At 37.9% G+C, this 12633-nt stretch overlaps 1 protein-coding gene across 4 annotated transcripts in view; it reads right to left on the bottom strand.

Annotated features, from left to right (window-relative positions):
- Nucleotides 1–12633, bottom strand: part of PDE1A (phosphodiesterase 1A) — a 241138-nt gene that overhangs the window by 21088 nt on the left and 207417 nt on the right. The window contains exons 11-14 of one of the 4 annotated variants that reach the window (XM_008687226.1): nucleotides 7397–7478; nucleotides 5126–5246; nucleotide 4187; nucleotides 3343–4099 (exon numbers count right to left, since the gene is read on the bottom strand). In XM_008687226.1, coding sequence (XP_008685448.1) covers nucleotides 3788–4099; nucleotide 4187; nucleotides 5126–5246; nucleotides 7397–7478 — 516 coding nt within the window. In that variant the 3' untranslated portion in view covers nucleotides 3343–3787. Of the gene's footprint in view, nucleotides 1–3342; nucleotides 4100–4186; nucleotides 4188–5125; nucleotides 5247–7396; nucleotides 7479–12633 lie in introns of those variants that run through there. The other 3 variants (XM_008687225.2, XM_008687221.1, XM_040643164.1) reach the window with 3 other exon arrangements.

Genomic DNA, 12633 nt, shown 5'->3' with positions numbered 1-12633 from the left:
AACCAGTTTTGCTGCTAGAGGTGGGAGGCTCAATTTGGGATAGGAGCAGAGGGCAAAACCCCCTGGTTTCTACAATGTAAAGTGGTGGGTTTAGTTTAGAAAAAATGGGGGAAAACTCAGAGCTTTGCAAGTCTGAGGTTACAGTCCAAGTTTGGGTAACTGGGACATGAACAGCATTTCATGGAAAAATCCTAGCAACTGGAGAGCCATGGAAGGTCTGAGATAGCTCTCCACGTGTCTGGCTGGCTGAGGAGCCATGCATGCATGGAGGAGACCTTGAGAAAGTTTTCCTGCACTAGCTTCATTTTTTGAAAATGATGCTAAAAAGCAGTTGTTCTCATATTCTTGGATTTCAAGGACATGTTTTAAATTTTAATTATTAAATATAAATTCTGTATTTTAGAAGCTTTTTAAAATATCAGAGACAAAGTTTTCTAAGATTTTGCATCATTTCATGGAAGGGTGAAGTCATTAACTTCATTGTTATCTACTATTGATTATGCATTTAAAATTTTCTAATTAATCACGAAAATGAAAGGAATAAAGAGTAAATATTTCAAACCATCAAGGAAATGAATTGCAACGGAAAAAAGAAACAACTCAAGCAGTAAAAATGAGGGCAAGATAAGTGGTAAAAAGGAAATAGATTAAGAAGTTTCCTTTAATTTTAATAATTTTTATCATGGATACTGAATTTTCTTGAATGTTCTTTCTGTATCTCTTGAGATCTTAGGTTTTTATCCTTTGATCCTTAATATGGTAAATTGCATTAACAGAATTTTTAAATGTAGAATCAAATTTGCATTTCTGGCATAAAACCAATGTGGTGGTCAATTCAGTCTGCAAACCCAGAACTCCAGCAAAGGTAAGCAGATGCCCTCCAGAGAGAGTCTAGCTCCAAAGTTTCCTTATCTCTCTGAATTTCTGTTTGATTTTTATTTGGACAAGTTCTGAGGATATCAGCTTTTCTTTCTTTCTTTCCCTCTCTTTCTTTCTTTTCTTTTTCCTTGAAAGCAACATACTTTTTAATATTTGTTACAAGCAAGGAGACAGGGAGATAGTTCTCGAAGCACTGTCTCTGTCAATTTCTTGTTAGCAATATCTGGCCCCACACTTTTAGTTGTTTTTACCATGAGATATTTCTTTAAGTTTATCTAGTTCACCATTGCACTGGAAATAGAAACCAAACATGCAATGTTATAAATAAAATAAATTTGGCAGTATTTGCTCTACTCAAAATGTGTGTACTCTACACAACTACCCCTTGGAAATTATATAGTCAAAATGATCTGTGGTTTTAATTTGCTAAAGCCAGGCTGCCTGTGTTCAAATCTTGGTTCTACCTTTTCCAACAATAAGACCCAGATATTATTCCTCAATTCCAGAAATGTACATTGAGGACTTTATACACATCTAAAGTTTACTGTCCCCATGCAACAAAATACTCAAAAGGGCACTGTGCCAGAAAGTTTATTAGGAAGGGAGCAGTTTTTGTCCCTAAGCCAATTCTGACAGCTTTCCTTCTCTGGTTTATGACAAATAAGTTCCAGGTGATAGGTTGATGTTTTAGGTTTATTGGTGTTTATTTTAGTTAGAACTTTGTTGGAAGAGAGTGTGTTTTGGTCAATTGGATTTTTGGGTTCATTGAAGATGAATACTTCAACTCATTTTTTTTTCAAACTAATTTTAAAGGGGTAGGAGGTGCGTGGGAAAAAAAACGTTGGGTAAAGAATCAGAACAGTTTTGACTCCAGTGCTTAGGAGCTGTGTAATCCTCAATTTCCATGTGTATAAGATGAGGGTGATCATTTCTAGTTAGGAAGGTTGTTGCAGGAGGAAATTGGACGTAAAATGCCTTGGACACAGGAGGGATTTCAGAAGTCTTGCTTCCCTCCTCTCTTCCTTCCATCACTGAAAATATATCTATTTGTTTTCCTTTCCGAATAAATACATTCAAAGTGGAGTTTAAGTATTCATTTATTCATTCATTCAAAACTATCCTCAGTAAATAATTTTAAAGGACCTACACTATGCCAGGGACAGGCTCGTTCTGAGAAAATGATGACAATAAGATAGATGTTGCTTCTGTTTTCAAAGAACTTATAGGTTAGGGATTTATATCTTACAGTGCTTCAGGGTCAATATTGTGAGCATAATTTGTCTCTAGAGAAGGGTAATTCCAGCCACTTGAAGTCTCCAGTTAGATGGGTTTGACAATATTTCAGTATGGCCACCTGGGTCTTGTGTTGTGTTATGTTCTTTATGGAATGACAATAATGTATTACAAAGACCCTCTGGAATGGCCAGGACTAGCTACATAATTGCACGGCCCCATGCAAAATAAAAATGAGGCCCCTGGCTCAAAAATTTTTAAGAATTTTGAGATGATGACAGTAGAGGATTTAATTAAGCAGAGGGCCATTCTGAGTGTGGGGGGCCCGCACGATTATAGGACCTGGCCCTCATCATGGCTGTACTGAGCCACCAGAGCCTGTGAAACCATTTCTTTTCAACTAAGATCAGACTTATGGGAAAATGTGAGCTACAGAGTCAGATGAAGACATTAGAATGGTATTTCTTTTATTTCTAATAGCAGAGGTAGAGGAAATAATGTGACACCATTAAGCAGTTATTTCATTGAACAAATATTTACTGAGTGCCTCTTATATGCACAGCACTGTGCTAGGAGCTGAGGATATACTGGAAAACACAACAGACCATGTCCTAACTTTTGTGGACCATACACTACCCATGTGGAAAACAGACGATAAATTAAAGAAGGAATAAGTAAATATCATTGATTATGGACTAGTGACAACACATTGAAGCAACTAAACTGGGCCCTCATCGGGAAAGACAGGACAGAGGATGTTACCTGTAGTGGTCAAGGAGGGCCTACTTGTGGGGCTACCTCCCATAAGGCTTTCGAGCACGGCATTTGGAGAGAAAGAGTGAATTCTAGCTCCTTCACTTACTAGTTATGGGATTTGGGGCAAAGTCACATAACTGTCTTCTGCCTCGGTTTCCTTATCTATAAAATGAGAACACCAATAGTATATACCTTATAAGGTCCATGTGAAAATTAAATTAAGTGAGTTAATTAAGTTCTGTTTTTCAAGTTAAAAATAAACAACAGACTTTCCAGCCAAGGAGGAATCGGCCTTGCAGAGAATTCTGAAGAGAATCCCTGGCTGAAGAAATAATCATTGCAAAGGCTCTGGGGTATTTCAAGAACCTGCCAGAGGCAGGTTGTACAGGCAGTAGATAGAGCACAGGAGAGACACAGGGCTATGCAAGGGAGCGTGAGGGGAGGCAGGGGCCAGATTTGGACTTAGAAAGCTAATCCTGCACAAAAGATAATAACTATACTACTTCACATACCTTGTAAACCAAATCAACTCATTTATTTGAATCAGAAAACTTATCAGAAATAGCTAAAGTTAGCTTCCCATTTGTTTCCTTTAATGGCTGATTACAAATGATTTTTCCAACGCATGAGTGGAAAGGTCACCAAAAGAAATAACTTAGTAACATTGAAAAAAACACACCCAAGCCTCTGACACTAAGTGTTACATTCCTAATGCAACACAAAAGCCACTTGCAAAGGCTCCAAAGCACTTCTAGAAATGAACAGGAGGTTACTCTGCCAGGTAAAGATTTATCACCATTTTATTGTCCCCTCCTTCGTATTCAGGTCACTGCCACGCACTGACACATACTTCTGCAGCCCATGTAACATAAGCAGAGCAAAATCTCTTTAACAGATAAACCAACTTTGTCATGAATAATCAAAAGGTAGCCAGAGGCTTGTGTATTTCATCAAAGAAGAAATCAAGGGGGGAAAAAAGCCAAAACCCCAGAGGAAGAGTTAAGACAGAAAGAGATGGCAGTACGGCTTCATAAACAACTCTACCTTGGGCAGCTAACTCTTTCCACCTCTCCTTGTTCTGCTGGATGATGTCCACCAGGTTGTTTTTGAAGCTCTGTAAGTCCACGCTTGTAAGGGAGTAGTCTGGGGAGTAGGTTCCATCGTTCATGGTGCCTTTCATATTTGATCGCCTAAACAAATCAACACCGTGAACACAATAAAGGTGCTGAAGCTAACAGTCATAACCAAAAAAAAAAAAAAAAAAAAGCCCAGATAACACCATGGTCAAGACATGAAACGAGAGAGCAAAGCCTGAAACACTTTACAAAACCAACTGCAGACACAGAAAGGCAGGTGCTCAGGCCCAGTTTGGAGAATGTGTCAGGGCTGCTCACATCCCTCCTTTTCTCCTCTCATGGCAAGGGCCGGGACTCTGGCTGGAAGTCGGTCAAGGACTCCCAGAGCAGCGGGTTGGAGCACTCTTGCATCATGGGGTGGCTAGGCCTGATTCAAAGAGTGGAAACTTGAGGTGAGCTGACCTAGCGGTGAGTCCACTGGTGAACATCACTAAAGGGGCACCATGATTCTGGAACCCTAAGGGGGTCTAACCTGAATCTTTCTCAGGGAGAACATTTCCTCAGTGTCCTCACTGGGGCAACATGGAAGGCGTCTGTTGGTGTGCCATTAGCAAAAGTTGTGTGTTCGGACGGACAAGAATTTAGTGCGATTAGTTTACAACTGGAAGCTTTAAATAATATGCCTTAACAAATTTATTGATGAAAAATGTTCAGCTTGAAATACTGTAAATGATTGTATATATAATGGATGTTTCTGTTACATGTTATACACATCTGTTGTACCCACATCAGCTACAAGCCTTCTTTTGGCAGAGACATCTCCCCAGATGTACAAGTGGGTTGTAATTGGTTTGTTTGTAAGCAAACTGACACAACTAGATACGTTAATATCCAAGGCTTAATATATACATTTGCATGACAATTCAGATATTTTCATTCTCCTGAGTATTAAATACTCTTGCGTTATACTCATTAGTCAGGCGTTTGAAAAATTTTGCAGCAGACATCAAGTGAATTTCAAAGGCTGATGCAATATCACAGCTAGCCACTAGGTGGCAATACTACCTAATAATTCTTTTACGAATGTCCTGCCCTGCTGTAAGAGCTAAGATAATCATAAGTAAAAGGCTATTAAACAGAACAAAGATAAAAAGGATGCAAAGAAGGAGAAAATATCAAACCTGCTTGCCCCATAGGAAGAAGTTTCTGCTTTTGAGGCTTCCTCTATAAGAGGAGTAATAATTTTCTCCGTTGAGTCTGTCAGAAGAGAAAATGTTGGCTCTACTATAAAATCAATGAAACCTACAAAAACACAAAAAATTTTTTAAAAAGATAAATAGAAATATTACAATTTCTTGAATTCTAAAATCTGTAATAATGAAAAGTCTGACAGTAATTAACAGCTACAACACTGGTTCAGTTTACCCCTTGCAATTATTTTTAATCCAGTAACATAGATCTTTAGAGATAGTTTAATAGCTCGATAGCTGTATAAAGTAATCTCCCAAGTAGTGGAAGTGATACAATTCTAAACCTGCTAACTCGTGTATATTGGCTTTCCTGTTTAGTATTCAGTTTTATACTCTAGTTCACAATAAATTCAAATCTAACCAGAGTGAATATAATTTCCTCTCTCAGTGAGAGGGATCATTACTTTTCTGAAAGGTCTCCACTTGCTTGTTGAATTTGTTACTCATCAACAAAAAATAATACCTAAGCACCAAAGAAACAAAATAATTGAGATTTTTTTTTTCTCAGGCCACAGAAAGGCAACTACGTTTTTCCCTCTTATTGTATCAGTCAGAGCTTTCTGCCAGTGTGTTAATATTTCAAATTGCTGTTTATTATTCTCTGGATGTAAAGTGTTAGTTCACAGCATGTGGGCGTGTTCTGTCAAATCAGTGAAGAGAACAGTAACATCTCTGGGAGACAGCATTATTCCCACCACCTTGAGATGTCAGGATGAATAAAGACTTTAAATTTAAAGTGACACACAGACAGAAGGGGGCACTTCCTCTAGGGAGGCCATCCCCCCTGGTGTTTAGGTGGAGGAGGAGACACGTATTGTACACTCTGTACACACTTCAACACTACGCGTCCCTGGAGAGGTGTGCCACTGGAAATCAAGTGCTTGTGGCCTCACACACACCTGGGAGCTATGGATGACCATCTGAATGTAAGAGAAAACTGGAGGGAGGCTTTTAAAGTGATACTGTGCCCAGAAATATCCACATTTGAAGAATATCCCATCCATCAGATACAAATAATTCACATTTCAAGTAATTGAGTTAGTAATATTATACATTAGGGTGCTTTTTTTTTTTTCTTTTAAGAGGGGGAGACAGGGTGGGGGAGCAGCAGAGGGAGAGAGAGAATCCCAAGTAGGCTCCACACCTGGCCACAAAGGGCTTGATCTCACAACCCTGAGATCAGGACCCCAGCTGAAATCAAGAGCCAGACTGAGCCACCTAGGTGCCCCTAAGGTGCATTTTTAATTCAAGAAAACTTCAATACTTTTGTGTTTCAAATGATGCCTTCAGTTCAAAGCAATGTTAATTGGCCACCAGTGTGCTATTTCCAGTTCTGTCTGTGGTTTTAAATGCCTGGGATATGGAGACTCACAAATGACACATCACCTCCATTAACGGTAACAATTTATATTATAGCAACAAGCCTCAGAAACCTCCCTTCTTTCCAGCTTGCCTGAGGAGGTTCTTAACCTGCCACACTCACACCTGCTAGACAATGGTAGGCACGTGTGTTATGGTAGCTAGAAAATAGCTTTTGGAACTTGGATGGGAAGGGGCAAAAGTCAGAGCAAGAAGCTTTCTGACAGTTGGCCGCTGATTTGCAGGACTTGGTATGGAAGCAGCTAGAGAGGTTCGGTGGCAATCCTTATGTTTATTAATCTTACAGTTCAGTAATGAAGATGCTGGCTCTGGGAATAACTATTACAAATATTTGGACCATGCAGCATAGCAACATGGTTTTAAGAATGAGCTGAACTTGCTGGCTTATATCAAAAGAATTTTTTTCTGAAGGAATATAAGCTACTAAATTAAATATATATTGCAAACTTAGTGATAACAACACATATATTATATTTTCATTGAATTGTCCTACATACAAAGGATTAAATTACAGATTACAGTCGTCAGCAACAAAACACAAAAAATGCTGTCTTTTACGCAAGAAGAAAGTCCATTATTTATAAAAGGGTTACAAGTCAAATAACAATTACATTTACTAATACTGCTTGATTGAATTCATTTTGTGAGAATTTTTCAAAATTCTTATCATTTAGCACCATATAGATTAGTCTAAAGATCAAATTTATTATGAATATGAAGTGAGATTTCCATGGACGTTGGCCCTTTGAACAGCATGGTTTATCTATTTGAAAACTGGCACGCCCACGCCCACCCTCCATAACCACCATTCCTGAGTAGTACCTATTTGTGACTGGGCCACCATGGTTGACTTCCGATCACAAAGTGGGGAAAATGGAAGACCTAATTCCGCTTCTTTATCTCCCTGTGGAAAGGAAAGCTCATTAGTACAGACTTGGGTTGGAGATGCTTAGATAATGAGCAGTCTCGATATAAACTGTAAAAAAAGCCGCATCAATATTTTCTTAATCGGCACTGTGTTTTTATTTATTTAATTTTTATAAAACCAAAGATATAGTCCAAGCGGATGTAATTTTACTCAGTCTCCTTTTGAGGACATATATGTTGCTGAAGAAAGAAAAAGAGCATTTCCACGTGGAGACTCTGCTTTGGTATTACAACTCCTCGACTATAAAGAGACAAACCTTTGCTCTTTGGAATTTTCTGCAGCTGCCATAAAATAGTCATCTCGGTGTGTTATTTGGCATTTAATTAACAACCAAGCTCGTGGATTTTTATGCTCTTTTTTTCCCCCCATGCCAAGTACCTCACAGATCTCAAGTATCAATACTTCATGATTGTACTGCTTTTTGAAATTAAAAGTATATAAACATTTTGATACATCTTTTCACTTATTAACCAATTTTAATTGAATCTCCCACAGCAAATAATGAAGAATATTTTCAACTTTCTTACATTCCATGTGCGTCATTTTATTTTAATGTATTCTCAGAAAACTGGAAGGTCAATGATTTTTATTATTTGATTTTATCTACAGTAGGTTAATTGAGCACGTATGTTAAAGCATTCCATTTATGTTTGGGTTCAACATTACAAGAACTAATTCCGTTTTCATCTCCTAAAATGAAGGTGGCTGCTCTGGGCAACATGTTCTCTTCACAAGGTTTATCAAACATCAAACATCGGTTCTTTCCTGTGCATTCAGGGGGACGCACTTACAAAAGAAAGAAAAGCTACGTCACTTGCTTCTCTTCGCTTCCATTTTCTGGCTATTTGAAAGGATGCCTTGGACTCAATTTTCTCCTAAGCTATCGGTTGTATATCTTCATGGACTACACTGGCCTTGTGTAAGGCCACAACTTAGGACACATGGTCAGGTTCTGAAATCAGAAGACAAAAGGGAGGGGCCTTCACTTTTGCTTTGTTGTGGAGCCCATGTAACCATGGTAACAATGGAGTGCCTGTCTGAGGAATTCTGAGTTTCCCCTCCCCCTGCATTCTTGAACACCTTTTCTCATGATCTTTACAACATCATGCCAATATGTTTTATGGGCTTTACAATTTTTCATTGACAATGCTGTCTGACGCACTTCCTCTAAACCATGCCTCTGATTATAAGGAGCAGAAAGTTTGAAATCAGAATTGTTTGGGGGAAAATCTAGATATGGTCACCAAAGAAGTAGGCAAAGTAGCTGCAAACAGGTATATGTTACTATGTCATGACTTAGAGAAAATAGGGAGTAGAATTTCCATGACCTCCTTCAGCAGCTGTGCTCCTTCCTTAGAGGATAACAACACCCATTCCATTTGGTATTAACATTCACGTCCAGAACAAGGACTTATTCGTGCCATCAGCCTTGGAGCTGTAAGATACATGTGTGAATCCCTGCTGTTTGACTGTTTCTCTCTGTTACTTCTGACGTATTACAAACTTTGCTGAAATGAATTCTCCTCATATGTTAACCTCACTTGGTAATTGGGGTAAACTCAAACTAGGAATAAAGATATTCTAGTATCTACCTGGTAGGATTATCCTGAGGTTATCTAAGGTAATTTATAGGAAGCCTAGTATTTGGTAAACAGTCATTAAATGTTAGTGGGTAAGAACCACACTTCCTATAGGTGAAGAGGATTGAGAGCACACTATCCATGATGAGCACTGAGTAATGTACAGAAGTGTTGAATCGCTCTATTGTACACCTGAAGCTAATATAACATTGTATGTTAACTCTACTGGGATGAAAATTTTAAAAAAGAACCATCCTTCATAATAGCAAAGATACAAAGCTGTGAGGTGTTTATGATGTCTAATGCATACCTTGGATGGTGTTAAACCACAGGAAAAAGGATTGGTGCTTAATTGAGCATGTGGTGGAGAGGCATTGCCCCCCCCTCCGTTTTCTAGCAGGGAATTGGTCTGACAGGATTCTACTTTGGAAAGATTGATTTGTCAGCAGTGTGGGGGATGACAAGAAGTGAACTGAAGATGACTCTTGGCCTTCACAACTGAATGAGTAGGAGTCTTTTGTGCTACTAATAAAAATAAGACAATATGAATGAGGGCTGGATTTGAAGACTATTATGGATTTGATTTTTAGCATATTGAGAATAAGGTACAAGAATAATATCATTGTTTATGTTAAAATATAAATAATAATATTGTTATTGTTAAAATAGAGATAAATTTTCTCATGGACTTCATGGGAAATATGATATTGGAGATACTTATCTGATCTATGTGGATACGACTGATTGGTTTTATTGATCAGGGGCTGCTGTCTGGCATTTTAATAGCTATATTTTTCTACTATATAACAGAAGTTCTTTGTTTGATCTAAAAGTGATCATTTGGGCTGGAGGAAGACATTGTGATGATTTACCTTCCAGGAGCTAAATTTTATAGAATGCTAGATGGCAACATTTTCATATAGGACTTAGGCATTTGATAGATATATGTAGGGTCCACCTTCTCATATTTGGAGTGAGAAATTTTATATTCTATTTGCTTCTTGTATTCCATAATGGAATCAGGATATTAAATTTCCACTGCTAAAGCACATTGAATGCTAAAGCACATTAATTATTTTATTTATTTGTAACTATTTAAAGTGTTATTCTTTAGGGTGAATTAAGGCCATGAGTGCAAGATTAGTAGGGGGTCCTATAGCCAGACTCTGAGGACACCATAAACAAAATAGGGCAAGGGAGGGGGGTACTACTAAAAGAGAGGGAAAGGTATGTTAAAAGAAAGTTGGATTCCCTGAGTATAAATTTGACAAACTGTAATTTTCCCTATCATATCCCTGAATAGGGAACATTTACTTTCCATCAAGATGAAATCAGGGGTCAAGGCAACAGACATTGTAAAAGTCAACTAGTTTTTCTGGGAGGATGTACTTTCATTTGAGGGCCCTGCCTTCAGGAGGCCAAAAACGTACTTTCAAAACAATCAGTGAAATACTGAATATACATATATTCTGGTACATTGACTTGTACAGTGGTTGGAGCAAAAATATAGGGCCCTAAGGCCACGAGGCTCAATTAAGTAACTAACACCACTCAATTCTGCCCCTGGATGCCTGAGTCTGTTCTTGGGGGGCGGGGGGGAGCCTGGAGGCGGAGAAGGGGAGAAAGTGACCCCAACCACATGGAAACACAAGGCAGCCTGCAGTGCTCAGGCTCCTGCCTGTCTTGGCAATGGCAGGTTGGAGGGTGCTGAGGTTTCTCTCTGAAAGGCCACAACAAAGACCAATAATTATTTTTATGCTTTCCTAACAGTCTGAAATGCTCTGATCACTGTCAACAGGGTGTCAAATCCAGTGACTTACATATTTTTTCTTTTTTGCATTTTATCTGAAGCCAAAGCAATTTCTGTAGCTTTCAAGAATTGAAGAAGATAGAAAAGGGTGAAGTGTAGAAATCCTGAGAAACCTTTTGCATTGAAACCTAGTTTTAATCACAGAAGCCACACCACCAACAAACAACAGGAAGCTCCTAACCACAGACCTGGGGGCTACTGTAAGGCCAAGGGTAAATTTGAGGGGCCACTAATTCTAATAGGGGAATTTAACTGAGGAGAAGGGGAAGAAGCAATGTATTTATATGTGCACATACACGCACACCTCCCAAGGGCTAAAATATGGGATATGACAAAGAACAAGAGTAATGCGAGATTCATTTAGTTAATTGAATGCATGGAAACATTTTAGCTGCTGGCATCAATGTCATATGTTAACATAAGTCTCATAAAGATAAACTTGCTTTCCTTTAAACATAGTTGTTGGTAGTACAAACCCACTTGTTTTGGCCTTCACCTGTTCTGCTATGTATCTTTCTGAAGGGGATTTGAAAGTCACTTTTAAAAATCCAGAGACTGAGAAATATAAGATTCCATTGTTAAAAGCTCAGGTCCTAAATCAACTTATTATGATCTGAAAGGAATTTCATAGTTGAAGAGAAGAGGGACTGCTAGCAGGGACAATTTGATTTTATAATGGTCCATATTAACATATATGCTTTACTCTCCTTGGAGCTGTAAGTATCTTATGTTAAGGTCATTCAAGCAGACTGTCATTTCTGAACATTTTGGGATGATACAAATGCCTATCATTGCCCATCAAGAATCTTGTCAAAAAAACACCAAAAAACAAAAACCAAGAACCCGACACTTTCTTACTCTAACACAATCTGAAAAATGCAGATCATAAAAACAACCCAAATATCACGATGCTATACCTATTCCAAGACTTGACCTTTTGTGTTGCGTGAATTTTAATCTCTGTTTAGATATCTGAGTCACTGTTAATCAGGCATTGAGAAGGACAGAGTTGCTAAATAGCCTTATGGAGCAGTTTCCCTCTACCCTGGATTTCATTTGTCAAAAATCACTGTGTGCTGGGAGCTTCATTATCAGTTACCTTTCTAGAAAAGTCAAGAAGATAGTGAACTTCAAAAACATCTGGCCTCAATTTCATTAAATTCATTACTCTCATGGCTCTGTAAGGTATTCTTTGTCTGGTTTGAAATCAATAAAAGATAGGGATAAGACAAGTCATGATACTCTTTGAATATCTAGCAGTAATTTTGAAGAGTCTCCGGAATTTTTTTAGAGACTTTTCTTAACACTGGTTTTTTAGAGTTCAAGTCATGGATGAAGCACCTTTATTCCGATATATTCTTTTCTAAATCAAGGAAAAATGTACTTACAAATCTTAAAAGCATAAATTATGAATACGTTTGTGTAATTAACACTCAATTAATATACAAAACACTTCCATTACCTCCAGAAATTCCCTTAACTTTTTCCAGTGAATCTCACCTCCTACAGGCACCCATTGTTCAGATTTCAATCATCAGAGGTTAATTTTGCTAGTTTTGAGCTTCATATAAATGGAATCATCTAGTATGTATTTTTTGAGATTTATCATTGTTTGTATTATTAGTCCATTTTTTAATTGTTGCATGGTATTCCATTGTATGACTACACCATGATTTATTTATTCATTTCTATTTTTAATGTAAATTTGGACTGTTTCTTATATTAGGCTCTCATAAGTAAT

Source organism: Ursus maritimus, unplaced genomic scaffold, assembly GCF_017311325.1.
Source record: "Ursus maritimus isolate PB19 unplaced genomic scaffold, ASM1731132v1 scaffold_1, whole genome shotgun sequence".
NCBI classification, from domain to species: Eukaryota; Metazoa; Chordata; class Mammalia; order Carnivora; family Ursidae; genus Ursus; species Ursus maritimus.
Note: the sequence above shows the minus strand (reverse complement) of the source record. Positions and strands in the feature narration are given on the sequence as shown.